Source organism: Clarias gariepinus, chromosome 20 (genome assembly GCF_024256425.1).
Source record: "Clarias gariepinus isolate MV-2021 ecotype Netherlands chromosome 20, CGAR_prim_01v2, whole genome shotgun sequence".
Lineage (NCBI taxonomy): Eukaryota > Metazoa > Chordata > Actinopteri > Siluriformes > Clariidae > Clarias > Clarias gariepinus.
Genome location: NC_071119.1, coordinates 5,197,590 through 5,215,097, shown reverse-complemented (window position 1 = coordinate 5,215,097; position 17,508 = coordinate 5,197,590). Strand labels below are relative to the sequence as shown.

The 17,508-nt window shown below is 37.8% G+C and overlaps 1 protein-coding gene across 1 annotated transcript in view; it reads right to left on the bottom strand.

Moving 5' to 3' along the window:
* The window catches only part of LOC128508230 (C-type lectin domain family 6 member A-like), a 51,714-nt gene that overhangs the window by 30,780 nt on the left and 3,426 nt on the right, over positions 1-17,508 (bottom strand). Inside the window, exons 2-3 of the mRNA XM_053479454.1 lie at positions 8,845-9,087; positions 8,575-8,714 (exon numbers count right to left, since the gene is read on the bottom strand). Coding sequence (XP_053335429.1) covers positions 8,575-8,714; positions 8,845-9,087 — 383 coding nt within the window. The remainder of the gene's footprint in view (positions 1-8,574; positions 8,715-8,844; positions 9,088-17,508) is intronic.

Below are 17,508 nucleotides of genomic sequence, written 5' to 3'. Positions count from 1 at the left end.
GCAATTTTGAGCGTGGCATGGTTGTTGGTGCCAGACGGGCCGGTCTGAGTATTTCACAATCTGCTCAGTTACTGGGATTTTCACGCACAACCATTTCTAGGGTTTACAAAGAATAGTGTGAAAAGGGAAAAACATGCTGCAAATGAATTAAAACATATGTGTAATTTTTCCCGAAGATCTATTCAGTTAATTGCGCCTAACTTAATTTACCAGACTAACACACACACACACATACACTTGGATCAGTGTATTATTAATGCCAATGTCTTGTCTGATCATGTAATAAACCCATTTTAACTGTATTGATACTACGTACTGTAATTCGCTTCTTTATTCAGTGTTGGGGGACATAACTTTTTAAAGTAACCAATTACATCACAAAATTACTGTCATAAAAAAATCTGTTATATTACAGTGTGTTTTACATTGCAGAAAATGAAAACTCCTTCATAATTATTTTACCATCATCACTCAGCGAAGTTTAGTCCATACCCTGTTAACTACTAATACCCCTATCTCACCTGTGCGGTTTCGCGCAGTGACCATAAGTACGGTCCACCATGATTCACCGCAAGTTTTGGCACTGGTGTTACTTTTCCATCTTTTTGTGCTTCGGTCCTCAGAGACCTTGCAAAACGTTAGGGAATGTTGAGCGGTCACTCGTGGCGGCTCACAGTGTCTACCACCGCTTCTCACAGTGAGTCAAACCGTATACGTGAGATAGTGGTATAACAGCAGGAATAACAGAAGGGGGGCGGGTTATCGGGGGCAGGGCCCACACACACACAATAGCGAAATAACTGCTGTCTGGCTCACAGATTACATAACTTGTCTTAATAACATATTACATCTTTGAAAATATAACTAAATAACTGAGTATTTAAATGGCGGACCTAACGCATTAGATTACTCGTTACATTAAAAAAGTAATCCAAGTACTTTTCACTTACGTATTGTGGCGTGGGTGGGGCGGCGGCTGACGACCAGCATGCCTTGCGGGGATGTCGGTGTATTCACCATGATGGGGAAAGGTGTTTTGGTTAGTGGCTTCGGCCCTGTTTGTGTGTGTTTGTGTGTGACGTGTAAAATGTGCTCCAGTTCAGGCTGACGCTGAATTGGATGTAGGCTCCTGAGTGAAGGTGCTGCTCATGCCATACCTGCTGTGTGCTAAATAAAGTACTCCCAGCCATTGCATTGGGCAGCAAATAAGCTCACTCGTCTCTCCAGCATTCTTTCCGGCGTAAAAACGCTACAGTATGTTACACCCAACACTGCCTTTAATTGTTGTCAATTACAAGTGTGTAAGTAAAAAAAAGAAACATGCATTACTAAGAAACAAATACAGATTAATTTAATTATAAATATTGAATTTAAATTTAAGCATCACCATCCTCCTCCTCTTCCTTTATCCTCCTCATTATCATAATAATGAAACCGTTCAGGCTAGTCACTGCATTAAGCGAATAAACAAGTGGTGATTATCTGAGAGGGTCACATGATACATACAGTAGATCTTCACACATAAATAGTTATTAAGGGTTCAACTAATTATTACAGAAAAATTAATGAGTTTGTAAGCATTTTGTAATGTTTCTGTTGGTTTTAAGTTTGCTGCTAAAAAACATTTTTCTCACAGATCCACTGTCTTTTATTGGAACATACTTCATTATTCCAGCCCTGCTTATCTGGATAGGTCCAGATCTCACCACAGTCTTCATTATTGCCTTGATTATTTGGTTCACCTAAAAGTCAGAGAATCAGACTCAGTTTTTACTTATCTTCAATTGTAAATCTAAAAGTCAGAAAAGTATTATATATATAACTCTGACCAAAAAATATAACAGAAGAATTAGCATGGCTTCCAGAAGCAAAATTTTTTAACTTAAAATTATATTTTCCTTGTCTTATAAGACCAAATTAAACTTTCTAATTACAGGTTTGACTTTTGTCTTTTTTATTTCTTCTTAAGGTGACATTTGAGAAATCTGAGACATACTTGAGAAACATAACTGCATTTGAAGGAGAAGCAAATGAGGCAGATATAAATGAGAAGAATGAAACACAAATGAGAAATATTGTAGTTTTATTGAACAAAAAGCCTCAATTAACAGCATACAATGATGATGTAAACTAACATCACCCGAGACTAGTCAGTGTCCATGACCTCTGTCTACAACAATATTAATCAAAAACATGAACAACATTAAAAATATTACAGTTTACTATCACTACTGATTTGTAGATGTAGACTATATGTAAAAAAAACAACATAAATAACTTAAATGAAACATATAATTATATTGTGTAATACATTTACAATTTAAACAATATAACAGACCAACAAAATCTGGCAAATCAGAACACTACATGAAACTGATACAAAATGTCACACTACATGACGAAGATATTGAGTGTCACACTGCTCAACTCAAATTATGATTTATACAGGAGTTACACAAAATCTTCCAGTGAAAAGAAGCAGTCAAAAGAGAAGATGAAACATTTTCAACGGAATCTTTTCTGGCTGCTTGTTGTATGTAAGGGCTACAGAAACAGGGCTGGAAAAAAAGTTATTTTTTACCAGCTACAGTACATCAGTCTACTCTTATGGTGGATGTCCAACAAGTTTGTCCAATGTCTGCAGCTCCTGGAGTTGCTTAGTAAATGAAGGAACAACAAAAAAGTTTTTAAAACATTTTAGATTTACCTAAGCACCATTCAGCTACTCCATTCCCAACTGTCTGAAGGTTGAGAGATGGGCTTGAGCTGGCTTGTCAGCTGGTGCTTACCTAATTAATGATGTGGTACTGATGGAAAAAAAGTTTCATTAGAATTTTGAATGTGGAATCATCTCTTGCCCTTTCTTTGCTGAGATTCTTGTTCTCCTCAAAAGTTTTTGAGAAGGCTTTTGAAAAGAACCCAGTTTATATTAAGTGTATATACAGTAAGTACCAAGATAACATTTCCACAAACAATCATATTGATCTTTATTTATAGAATATAATTAACTGATGTCTCTAAAATTACATGTTCTGGTAACTCCTGTTAAACACTAAACACTCTATAATGAAACTATTGCTTTTCAAAAAAATTATCATGCAGCAACATTAACTAACTATTTAAAAAAAAGATCAAAATAAATGTAATATTTTAAACCACTAGGTAGTTAACTTGGGACATGTCTTATAATAATACTGTAACCAGTTGAGGGACTTTAAACACAAAAAAAAACTTGCTAGTCTTAGTTAACTAGATATGCTAATGCATATATAATCCACCTGCAAAACTACAGGTACCATTTAAATTCCTTTTGCAATTTAAGGACACAAAAGATATGTAATTTTCAGCCAAAATACACTACATGTTTTTGACCACAGACTCTGTGGTTTTAACTTTCTGACTCCTTGTCAATATCAACTACGCACTTAATTTTAAATTTGGCATGAAAAAGTAAAACCCACCTTCACTGTCCACTTTTGTCTTCTTGGTCTTTTTTTTTTTTTTTCATTTTATCTGTGGCAGGTAGGTGGTGCACTACTGTCACCTAAAGGTCTGGATGAATGATGCTTGGTAAAGTGGTTTTTGATGAATTGACACCGAGGCCTGGCAATGCCCTGCACGTTTCTCTAACACACTCATGCTCAGAGCATGTGTGGGGGAAATTGTGGGAAATTTTGTCTTATTATAATCTACATGTACTGTACGCTTAATTGGGTTGGGCATAAAAAATGTTGAACATTTAGTCATAAATGTGTAATTAAAATTAGGTTTGGCTTCAAAAGCTTTAGAATAGCCTTCCAGACACTGTTCGGGGCTCAGACACAGTTCCCCAGTTTAAAAGTAGGCTCAAGACGCATCTCTTTAATCTGGCATACACGTAACTCATGCCATAACTTCATACTCCACTACATCTATCCTGAATGGCAACTACGACTATTCTTTCCACTTGTTCTCTATTTTTCTACCCATCCCGAGGCATCTGGAGATTGTGCCAGCTTCAGTAGACAAAGGCCAACCCTGCGAGGATGCTAAAGCATCCAGAGAAGGACCAGCTCCAACTTCATGACGGTTTGGAGCTACACATACAGCTCCTGTGCTCTCAGTGTTCCAGACCCCATCTGCCCTTTGCACCTCCGTGTGCTGAACTGGACTTTATGTTAATTTAAATAACTTCTGTTATATTAAACTTTCAGCTACATAACACACATGATGTTATATCATTTCTATCTGTTATCACCCAAATAAGGATGGGTTCCCTGTTAAGTCTGGTTTCTCTTAAGGTTTCTTCCTATTGCCTTCTCAGGGAGTTTTTCCTTGCCACTGTCATCATTACCCTTGACTTGCTCATTAGGGACAATGCCATTATTATCCAGACACATTTTTCTCACACATACACACTTCCATAAATTTATTTTCTAATTTTCTTTTCATTTTTGTGAAGCTGGTTTGAGACAATGACTATTGTTAAAAGTGCTATATAAATAAAATAAAATTAAATAAAATTAAATTAAAAATTTAGACAGAAATCACTGAACACAAACATTATCTGGGTCAATATATAATTGAGGGAGATTTCATGTCCATGAGATTTATCTCGCAAACATGCTTATTAAAATACAATTTTAAAAGTCTTCAGTGTTCTTCATGATCTTGTCTTTACAAATTCCATAGTTAATTATTATGGAAATAATCATTTATCTATAAAAATTTACTAGATATCCCTAAAATGTCAACTAAATAACCGTCCGAAATGAATTGCAACCACAATCTCATTACCTAAAAAAACATTTTAAAAACATTTTTAATTATATTATTTACATTAAGTTGAGGTAATTTTGAACAATGTGTCTTTTTGGGCAATATGTCACATTTTCAATAGAAATTGACAAATTGAATATGTGTCCGAGAAGTCGCTGTCATCTAAGTTACCCATAGCAAATACACCCCTAAAGGAAGAGTGTGTTTTCCAAATCACATGACCTGCTCCACATGATGTCATTTCCTCCTGAAGAGAAAACTAGCAAGACATCAAGGTATGTTCTCCCTCCACATTTTCAGTTATTTCACCTAAAGTAGTGCTTGGGGCAAATGTGTACTTATCATATGTCAACAATGTTACTACAATGAATTCATAAATAACTTTGAATTTCAATTTTACTCAGTTGTACATATAATATTTAGAAGAACCTCTCTGTAAAATGCCATGTGGTGTCTGGTGCTAGGCAACCATTTTGATTTTATCCCTAAAAACAGCAAAAATGTCAACTAGGTTACCAGTCACCTATGTTACTCTGCAAAGGTAACTTAGTTGACTAAGAGTAACATAGTTGACATTCATTGTGCTTCACAACAATTTCGCCATGCAAAGAAAAGGGTCCACCTGCCATATGGGCACACCTCTCCCCAGTACTTAACCATCTCAAGGAAACATGCCCAACAGTGTCAATTATCCACTTTTTTAGTGATGGTCCCTGCTCACAATAAAGGCAGAAGGGCAACTTTTACATGTTGACAACTGAATTGTACAACCAGGGCTTCACTGCGGGCACTTGGAACTTTTTTGAGGCCAGTCACGGAAAGGGTGCCCCCGATGGGGTAGGAGGCCTTCTGAAGAGAACAGCTGACAGATTGGTGAGCCAAGGTAAAGACATTTCCACTGCTAAACATCTTTTCAATGCATTGGTAAACACCAATACAGCTGTCAAGATCTTCTACATTGAAGAGGCTACAGTGGAAAAGGCCATACAGCAGATGCCACAACGACTCCCCACTGTACCATGCACTATGCGGATTCACCAGGTCATCATGCAAGCACCAGGGAAACTGACATACCGTGATGTGAGCTGCCTGTGTTCAACAAGGCAGATTCTGCAATGTCAGTGTTACCAAGCTCAGGCCTTCGACTTCAAAGTCAACTCTGCTGTTCCTGCATTGCACCAAGAACAACCAGACCTTGAAGTACAGTGGGATAGAGATGACATTGTTGGTCAGTGGTGTGTCATCAGATATGACGATGAGGTTTACCCTGGAACCATTGTTGAAGTGAGTGAGACACATGTTCATGTTAAGTGCATGCACAGAGTGGGACACAATCGTTACTACTGGCCAATGCGAAAGGATGCGCTCTGGTATCCATTTGAGGATGTGCTCAGGTTGATTCCTGCCCCACAGCACGTGACAGCACGTCATGTTGAAATAAAAAGAGATGTGTGGGAAGATATTGCCAAATCATATCTTCATGGCTAAGGACATGCGCACACACACACACACACACACACACACACACACACACACACATGCACACAAACAAACACACACACACACACACACACACACTCAAAGATTACTTGATTGAGCTTGACAAAGTCATTGAAAAACAAACCATAATTGGCCATGTTCTTGGGTTAGAAAATGGGGAGTGTGTTCTGTCTCCACCGGTTTCATGGGTGCCTGGAAGTTGGAGGGTATGCCAATGTTTTACTTGGGTTCTAACATATGAATGTTTTTGAGATACAACAGTTTGCACAATTAAAATTTTGATCCAATGCAGCACACTTATTCTGTTAACCAACAGAATAAAACACTAATTGGTTATTGTTACTTATTGCAGTGCACTATAATTTTTTGTTCAATACAATGCACTACTGTATTTCATTCCACAAACAAGATTTTCAAAATGTTTACATGGTGGAATTTTTGTGTAAGTGCTGTTTTTGATACTTTTGTTGTTGTTGTTTTCTATGTTAGGATCTCTTGCTTATGATATATGTGCTTGTTAATAAAGTTGTGATTGATCCTTGTAAACTGATGTGTGTCTGTATTTCTCCTTTATGTCATGAAATATTCAACAGGTCTTGATTAAATGCAGTAGAAGATTAGCTAACATATAATAATTGATATAGTTTAGGATTGTTTTTGTTAAATACATCACACTACTTTGTCATGTCCAGTCAACTATGTTACTTTTGTCAACTATGATACTGGGCTGTCAATTAAGTTACCATTATGTTTTTTAAAAAATATATGTATTTCAATGGTTCCCTAATCTCTAAGTAAATATTTAGAAACTGAGTAGCTGTCAAATATATACCTCAGCATAATTTCATCAAGAAAATTATCATGAATCAAGCAGTTTGGAAACAAAATATACAGACCGGTTACTTCAGTACTTGAAATTTGGGGTTTCAATCGAACAAAATGTGTATTTTCTTAATTAATTGGGTATTTTAATTGAAAAGATGGGTAAATAGACACATATTGTTCCAAGAGTAATGATTTTTTTAAATGTCTGACATTTACTTAAAGTTAAAACTTATAGGTTTTGTCCGTAACATAGTTGACCAAATAATGAGTAAACTTCTTGTTTTTAAAACTAAATATCTGAAATCAATTATGCCTGAGCTTGGCAATGACTAAAAACAAAATATTTCAGGGATGATTTATCAGGGAAGATAATAATATTTTGTAAATAAATATATTTTTTCCCAGAATTATTCAAACTCAAAATCTCCCACAATTATATATTGACCCATCTCATTGCTTCACTTCTTGGTAAATAATATACAGGGTAATCTGTATACTGCATTTTAGTTCTTAATTGGTAATGACATTTATATAGAACGTAAAGTAAGTTTGCCATTTGCCAGTTTAATTTTAATAAACCCACTGTAAAAGGTTAGCCATGTTGTTTAACTATGGAGACCTGGGTTTACTGTAAAATAACATGACTGTGTGATTTAATTATTATTTTTTTTAAATGAGTTAAAACAAAACATTTGTCTACATTTAGTCATTGCCAATCATATCTACATATATTACTAATCATATCTACATATATTTATTAAACACATAGTTAATTATTAGTGAAACTTACTTGGGTACTTTATTTTTTGCAATTCTAAAGCAAAAAGTTCAAATAATTTGCACATTGCAGTGTTTCCCACAGGTGTTAAATATACCTGCGGTGTTAGCGAGCGGAGCGCGCTGCATTACCTGTAGCACAAAAGTCTACTCTACACAAGTAACAACCTATATACAGTATATGACCTTTAACACAATATGTAAATCTATTAATTTCACATTTCATAGATCCAACCTACTAACGCTCCCCTCTATCTACCTGTATGTGAAAAGTAATATAAAGTGTATATAAAACTAAATACTCTTAGTGCACATGCACTGTTTGTCAGAGGACCTAGCCCTTTTTATGTGAGTTTCACACAAGACAAATATGAACTATCTCAAGATTTAGAGGTAATGAGCCACATTTGAGAAGATAAAGAAAAGGCCTTAAATCTCATTCAAGTCCCAAAGATGGCTAATTTCCTTCTAGAAAAAAAGAAGAGATTAACATGAGATCTCATCTTGGATTTTCCTTTGGTTTCCTATGGGTTCTGCTGCAGGAATGCTGGAAATTCATGTGAAGTGAGACAATGTGATAAAGAATTAAATAGTTATTGTATGAACTCCTGTGTTTATTAGAACAATATGAAATATTACACTGGTTTAGACTTTCTCAAAACACACACACACACACACACACACACACACACACACACACACACACACACAAACCTGTTCTTCTTTGCTATTTATGATTACCAGGTCTGTTCCTCTCTCTCTGCAGTTCTGTCTGCTCTCAGTCCAGCTCTTCTGTTCAGTAAAGATGTAGTAAAGGCTGGAGTTGAAGAATCTCCATCCTTGTTTAGTAAAAACTGATTACAAAATACAACAGAAAAATGCTCAATGTGTTTTATTAATTTTAAATGCATGACTCTGGGTTTTATGATGAAAATATTATTTAAAGTATTTGTTCACCGTTAATAACCAACATGTTAGACTGACACTGGGCTCTCTCCATAGTCGGGTTCTTGTTACTGATCTGTAACTGGTCTCTCTCTATAGGCAGGTTGTTGTAACTAGTAAGTAAGTGGTCTCTCTCTATAGTCAGGTTGTTGTAACTGGTCCGTACCTGGTCTTTTTCTATAGTCAGGTTGATGCATTTGATCCACATCACTGTGGAGGCAGTCAGCAGGAGAACAGACAGCAGCACCGCACACACTGTAGTCAGTCTGTAACATCTGTCTCCTGTGGTTTTGAATCAGAAGAATAGATTTGTGTGTCTAGTTTAATGCCTAAAATGATCATTAAACAATAATAGCACACATGTTTTTTTCATTAAATTCTGATTTAATATTATTTATGTATATTTTTAATACCCTTGGGTCTTCACTATCATGTCTTTCATGCTCTACCCCAGCACAAAATAAAAACCTTAGGTTATGTTGGGCTGCGCCAGATTAAGATTATTTACCTTATGTTAGCTTTCTGTTGCTATGCCTTATGTCAACAGGTCGGTTTTGACACATGCCTTAAATTAGCCATAAAATACCCTCAAAAAAATTATTAGTGATCCAATTAGTTTCTTACCTCTTGGTTACTTTGTGAGATTTTCTTATCCATGAAAAGATGGGTTTTAATATTTTTGGTGAGGCCCCCTGAGCCTTTCCTCTCGTTTTAAATAGTAACAAAAAAAGAAATCTAATTAAATTAACCTCAAGAGAATTATATAAAAAAATATGAATTTGTTATGTTACCTGACTATTGCTGATGTATATTAGAACACTTCTCTTAAATAAGTTTAATTTTTTTTATTTATTTTAATATAATTATCTACAGTAAGACCTATAGTCATTTCGGAGACATATATATATATATATATATATATATATATATATATATATATATATATATATATATATATATATATACACAAATACAAAATGAAAAGCAGAACAAGCAAAAATACATAATGTATTTTGGCAAGGTCAAACAAACAACAACCATTCAAACAAATTAAACCAATAGAAATCAAGTACTAGTTCCAACAAAAGTCTCTGTGTGCAAGAACATGCATGTGAGCTTTATATGTGTGTTTAGATGCATGTGTGGCAAAAAGTGACACTTTAAGTGTGTTCTTTGCAGAGATATTTTTTGCAGGAAAGCACAATATGTCTGTCTTTCTGTCTTTTTTGCTAGTGCAGACCTGACACCTCTTTCTTTAGAATTAGATAGCATCAGTGGGGTTGTGCCTGTGGCTGTGCTGGTTGATGTTGAGGCAGGTCTGGCTGAGAAGTATGCTGGTGCTAATACTCTTTGTGTTGCTAATGATGTAAACAGAGTGGCAGATAAGCTCTATCTTGGATATCTGATCTGTGGTATTGGCACCCTGGTTTTTTTTTTTTTTTTTTTTGGTTAAGTTTCACCCTACAGTAGGTGGATGTGGGTCCACAAGACAAATGCAGTTCATGCAGACACATCTAGGATGTTATAAAACTCAACTATTGTCCAGGTTGTTTTGCTCCTCCTTTGTTTTTTATATAGAGTCTTATGCAAAAAATTAGGCACCCATTAATAAATACCATATTTTGGTGATTTTTTTTTTTTTTTTATTGAAAAGATGTTAACACAGTCTTTCTTGGAAATGGAAAAAAAAACAATAACAACATTTACAGCAAAGATTGATGCATAGTTACTTCTTATGCCATAAATTGAACAAAAACAAAACAATAAAAAAAATATATATTATTGTCATGTTTATGGAGGAAGCGAACGCAAACGCAGGGTTAGAAAGAATAATGATAATATTTAATGAGTCCAAAAGACCAAAAAAACACAGAACACAACGAAACCAAACACAAAGTAACCCGAATGGGGAAGAGCTTCCCCAGGCCGGGTCTGCAGGCGGGAAATAATGAAGAGTACTTAGGTCACACCAAACAACTGGATTTACAGCCTTGCGAGGAACTCAGTGCTGCCTCTCGGTCAGCCTTGAACTTGAACTTTCCGCGAGAGAACAAAAAGGATCTTCCGCCTGCAGACTCCCTCAGTCCTGGGTCGACACAAAAGACACACAAAGGTTAGACACATGGGAAACACAAGACATGGTGCAACAGTGAACAGACGAGGGGCTACGGGTTCGGCTGGAATAAATAGGGACACACACGGGGTAGACACAGGTGCAGGTAATCTAGGAATTACGGAGGACATGTTACACACGCAGACACACTAGGGGGAGACAAAGCGACGGCTCAGTAGACAGGTGAGCCAGATCTTACTCCCCAGGACTGAGGTGGCTCAGATGTGACAATTATGGCACTGTGCAATCCTTTGGGTGCTCTAATAGCTCCAGGGTCTTAGATTCTTTTCACAAGGTTTCAGACCTTAATCAGCTTATTAGGTCTGATGCAAGGCAACAGCTGTCATTAGTAAATGCCAATTGCAAAGTCTTACAAATTGACTCTTCAAACCTTGTGCACACACTTGCGGACACTCAACAACCATGGGTTCCTCTAAGCAGCTGTGTAAGACTCTGAAAATGAAAGTTATTAATGACCACAATGCAGAAGAAGGCTACAAGAAGATACTGTAGCAAAACACTGTCACCTTGCAGTTTCCACAGTGAGAAATGTAATTAAGAGATGGTAGTTCAGGGGACTTGTGGCTGTCAAGATGAGATCTGGAAGACTGAGAAAACTCCAGACATCAATCCAACGTCAGAATTATGCAACAGAACACCTACAGAATTCTGATGTGTATTGGAAACATGGGCTGTGGACTGATAAAATTAAAATAGAAATATCTGGACCCAGCAAAGGCATGTTTTGAGAAAAAAGAAGCAGCATTTCATTAAAAGAACACCTTGCCGACTATTAAGCATGGGGTGGATCTATCATGCTTTGGGGTTGTGTTGCAGCCAGTGGCACAGGAAACATTGCATAGGTGGAAGGAAGAATGGATTTTACTAAATACCAGCAAATTCTGAAAGGATGGCTTCTACAACAGGACAATGATCCTAAACATACCCGAAAATCCACTATGGAATCCCTTAAGAGAGGTAATGGAATGGCCATCCATGTCCCTGATTTAAACATTATTGGAAATTTGTGGGTAGATCTTAAAAGAGCTGTGCATGCAAGACAACCAAAGAATATTACAGAACTTAAAGCCTTCTGCAAGGAAGAATGAGAGAAAATCCCAAGTACAAGAATTGAAAGACTTTTAGCTGGCTATAAAAAGCATTTGCAAGCTGTGATATCTGCCAGAGGAGGTGTTACTAAGTACTGATTACAGTATGTAGGGTGCCCAAACTTTGGGTGGTGTAGTGGTAAGCATCGCTTTGCACCTCCAGGGTCTGGGTTCGATTCTTAACCAGACTCGATTCCCGTCTGTGTGCATGGAGTTTCCATGTTCTCCCTGTGCTTGGTGGGTTTCCTCCTACAGTGCAAAAATCTGCAGGTGAGGCTAATTGGCGTTTCCAAATTGCCCGTATTGTGTGAGTGTGTGTACTGTATCTTTGTGTGCCCTGCGATGGACTGGCATGATGTCCGGGGTGTACCCTGCCTCGTGCCCTAAGCCTCCTGGGAAAGACTCTTTTGGCCAGTATGAAAACAAAAATAGTGTTGTCAAATGAAATTTTGAATTGAGTCCTGTCTTTTACCCACAAAATATTAGCAAGCAGCTCAGGTTTATTTATTCTTATTGTGCCAAGTATTCTTATTGTTCTTAACTTGTGCCATGGTAAGTTTCCTTCTGAAAAGTTCTTGTCCAATAGCTGGTAAAAAAAAAAAAAGTCAAACTTGATATTGTTACCCTGCAGCCCAGTAGTCATATCAAGGATTATACATTTTTCATGTTTTTTTCTCAGGGATATCACTCGCAGGTTTGCCAGCGTAAATCTGTAGATTCCATGAATAGCTGTTTTTTTTGCATCACAAGCTGCCCAGATTTTTATGCCATATTTGCCTGGCTTATTCGGCATGAATTTTCTATGGAAAGGGAGAAAACGTTCATCTACTGTCACCTACAGTATGGCTCTGGATTGAACATCAGTGGAAATAGCTGCACCCATCTGTCTCAGACATCCCTGAGGGGAGCAAGTTTGTCAGCTTTTCCTCTAGTATCTCTGTTTTCAAATCCGAGGACACTTGATATTATTTGAAAGATTCAAAGTTTTATTCAAGTCCGGAAAAAAAACATTTCTGTCGACACGACGGGTCAACAGAAGCTAAAAAACACCCCAAGCTACTCAGCACAGTACCTCAGAGTGTGTCTACTGATGTTATCTGAACCTGGTGTGTTTTTTTTTTTTTTTTTTGAGGGCTATCATCATGTCACATGTGTTAAAGGTGAGTGCAGAATGACTTAGTAAGAAAAACGAAAAAATTTCTGTGAGCTAAGTGCTATTAACTGTCTCAAATCAGGAATAGAAGTAGTTAAGGTCATCAGGGACTGTAGCTGGATTATAACCTGCATGTATGTTTGTAACCCTTGTATGTTTCTGGTGGTGGAGGGAGCAGTATTCACGACTTTAATATTCTTGTAGCCCAGGCTACAAGGCTGAGTGGAGATTACCTTTAGCAAAGAATTGCTCGATGTTGTTCATATATTTCAGCTTGGCAGATTCAATGGCATGCTCGACCTCCCTGTTAACCTTCTTTTTTCCCGTCTCAGACCCAGTAAAGGAAACCCTCTTCTTCTTGTTTTAAATTTCCTTGACTTTTTTAATACCCCAAGGTTTATCGTTGGAATGATAGTCCTTCTTTGTCTTTTGGCTGTTCCTTTTCAGGGGTCACCACAGCGAATCATTTACCTCCATCCAACCCTATCCTCTGCATCCTCTTCTCTCACACCAACTAACTTCATGTCCTCTCTCACTGCGTCCATAAATCTCCTCTTTGGTCTTCCTCTAGACCTCCTGCCTGGCAGTTCAAACCTCAGCATCCTTCTACTGATATATTCACCATCTCTCCTCTGAACATGCCCAAACCACCTCAATCTGGCCTCTCTGACTTTATCTCCAAAACATCTAACATGGGTTGTCCCTCTGATGAACTCATTCTTGATCCTATCCATCCTTGTCACTCCCAAGGAGAACCTTAACATTTTCAGTTCTGCTAGCTACAACTCTGCCTTCTGTCTTTTCTTCAGTGCCACTGTCTCTAAGCTGTAGAGCATCACTGGTCTCACCACTGTCCTGTACACCTTTCCTTTCATTCTCGCTGCTACTCTTTTATCGCACAACACACCTGAAACTTTTCTCCACCCATTCCAACCTGCCTGTACACACCTCTTTACTTCATTGCCACACTCTCTGTTGCTCTGGACCATTAAACCCTAAGTACTTACTTAATTACTTTGGAATGATAGAGTCCACACTGAAGGAAATGTATAACAAGACTGTGAATACTTGCACTGTGAATAAGAGCATATGCTAAATCATTTTTAAAAGGGGGTTTAATGTTGGCAGTATAATTTGTATATAAAAGTGCAGAAATCCATGGAAATTTTGTCATTTAAAGTCTAATGTCCATTTCTGTGCTCAAACCACATACAGATAGAATACCACAAGGATGATGCATAATTGTAAACAGAGAAACAAAACAAGGCAGAATAAAAGTAATACGGGGAACTGTTTTCTTTTAACCTCCCTGTGTTACCTCTAACTATGTCTACATTCGCACTCATATCCACCATCATCTCCAATTACTGTAATAAAATACTGAATTATTGCAACAACCTATATTGTAACACCTGCGTGTTGTGCCTCAAGGCGTGTCTCAGTGTCAGCATCTTTATCCTTTGTGTCTGAGTCATAATCATGCCTTTCAACCTTGTGTGCAATCTTGTAGATAACTTCCACCACCACATCCTGCTCAGAAGAACACTGAAACATCTTTAATTACTAAAACATAAAATGACTGTGTCTTTGTACTCTGCGTAGGGAATTAAATGAGCTGCTGTCATAAAGTTAGAGTAAGTTAAACATCAGAGGAGGGACATCAGTGGATTATTCTGGTCAAAGTGTAAATTTAATATGCATGTATATCCCAGATTTATTTGTTAAAGCGCAGCAACTATGTAAAGTACTGTGCAAAAGGTTGTATAAGCAACTTTTCAGAAAAAAAATAAGGAAATGGAAGTTGCTGGGTGTTGCATGCAAAAAAGAAAAAAGAAGCAGGCGTAACAATCAGTCCTCAGAAAAACTGTATGGTTCTGCAAAATAACTTGGTAGTTCATTTCCTTATAAAACTGCATAAATTGTACCGGAGACGTAGGGGTCCTCAAAATGCCTTCACATTAAATACTGACTTTAAAATACTGTTTCATTGAATATGTTTACTAGGCTATTTCTTCTTCTTCTTCTTCTTAATATTATTATTATTATTATTATTATTATTATAAAAAAAGCATTCTTGCTGTATACAATTTATTTGTACTGTATGTGCCTACATTATATATATATATATATATATATATATATATATATATATATATATATATATATATATATATATATATACTCAACAAAACTTAAAGATCTAAAATTCATTCCAGATACACAATATTACCATTTCTCTCAAACATTGTTCACAAATCAGTCTAAATGTGTGATAGTGAGCACTTCTGCTTTGCTGAGATAATCTATCCCACCTCACAGGTGTGCCACATCAAGATGCTGATCTGACATCATGAGTAGTGCACAGGTGTACCTTATACTGCCCACAATAAAAGGCCACCCTGGAATGTGCAGTTTTGTCTCACAGCAAAATGCCACAGATGCCACAAGCATTGAGGGAGCGTGCAATTAGCATGCTGACAGCAGGAATGTCAACCAGATCTGTTGCTCGTGCATTGAATGTTCCTTTCTCCACCATAAGCCGTCTCCAAAGGCGTTTCAGAGAATATGGCAGTACATCCAACCGGCCTCACAACCGCAGACCACGTGTAACCACACCAGCCCAGGACCTCCACATCCAGCAGGTTCACCTCCAAGATCGTCTGAGACCAGCCACTCAGACAGCTGCTGAAACAATTGGTTTGCATAACCAAACAATTTCTGCACAAACTGTAAGAAACCGTCTCAGGGAAGCTCAACTGCATGCTCGTCATCCTCATCGGGGTCTTGACCTGACTCCAGCTCGTCGCTGTAACAGACTTGAGTGGGCAAATGCTCACATTCGATGGCGTCTGGCACGTTGGAGAGGTGTTCTCTTCACGGATGAATCTCGGTTTACATTGTTCAGGGCAGATGGCAGACAGCGTGTGTGGCGTCGTGTGGGTGAGCGCTTTGCTGATGTCAATGTTGTGGATCAAGTGGCCCATGGTGGTGGTGGGGTTATGGTATGGGCAGGCATCTGTTATGGACGAAGAACACAGGTACATTTTATTGATGGCATTTTAAATGCACAGAGATACCGTGATGAGATCCTGAGGCCCATTGTTGTGCCATACATCCATGAACATCACCTCATGTTTCAGCAAGATAATGCATGGCCCCATGTTGCAAGGATCTGTACACAGTTCTTGGAAACTGAAAATGTCCCAGTTCTTGCATGGCCAGCATACTCACCAGACATGTCACCCGTTGAGCATGTTTGGGATGTGCTTGACCGGCGTATACGACAAAAAACTGCACATTCCAGGGTGGCCTTTTATTGTGTGCAGTATAAGGTACACCTGTGCACTACTCATGATGTCAGATCAGAATCTTGATGTGGCACACCTGTGAGGTGGGTTGGATTATCTCAGCAAAGCAGAAGTGCTCACTATCACACATTTAGACTGATTTGTGAACAATGTTTGAGAGAAATGGTAATATTGTATATCTTGAATGAATTTTAGATCTTTAAGTCCATCTCATGAAAAATCGGCGCAGAAACAAAGGTGTTGCGTTTATATTTTTGTTGAGTGTATATATATAATATACTCAGCAAAAAAAGAAACGTCCTCTGACTTTCAACTGTTTTTACTTGGTGTTACTTACTTTTACAGTAAACTTAATGTGTAAATATTTGTATGAACACTAAAAGAGTCAACACCATAAGACATAAACTAAAAATGTTTCACAATGTGTCCCTGAATGAAGGGAGGCTCAAAATCAAAAGTACCAGTCCGTATCTGGTGTGGCCACCAGCTGCTTGAAGTACTGCAGTGCATCTCCTCCTCATGGACTGCCTATTGCGGACAGTCTGAGCACTGATGGAGGGATTGTGTGTTCCTGGTGTGATTTGGGCAGTTGTTGTGGCCATCCTGTACCTGTCACGCAGGTGTGATATTCGGATGTACCGATCCTGTGTAGGTGTTGTTACACGTGGTCTTCCACTGCGAGGATGATCAGCCGTCCTTCCTGTTTCCCTGTAGCGCCGTCTTAGGCGTCTCACAGTGCGGACATGGTGATTTATTGCCCTAGCCACATCAGCAGTCCTCATGCCTCCCTGCAGCATGCCTAATGCACGTTCACGCAGATGAGCAGGGACCCTGGGCATCTTTCTTTGGGTGTTTTTCACAGTCGGTAGACAAGTCTCTTTAGTGTCCTGCGTTTTTAGAACTGTGACCTTAAATGCCTACTTTCTGTAAGCTGTTAAGGTCTTAACGACCATTCCACAGGTGCATGTTAATTAATTGATTATGGTTAATTGAACATGCATGAAAAACATTGTTTAAACC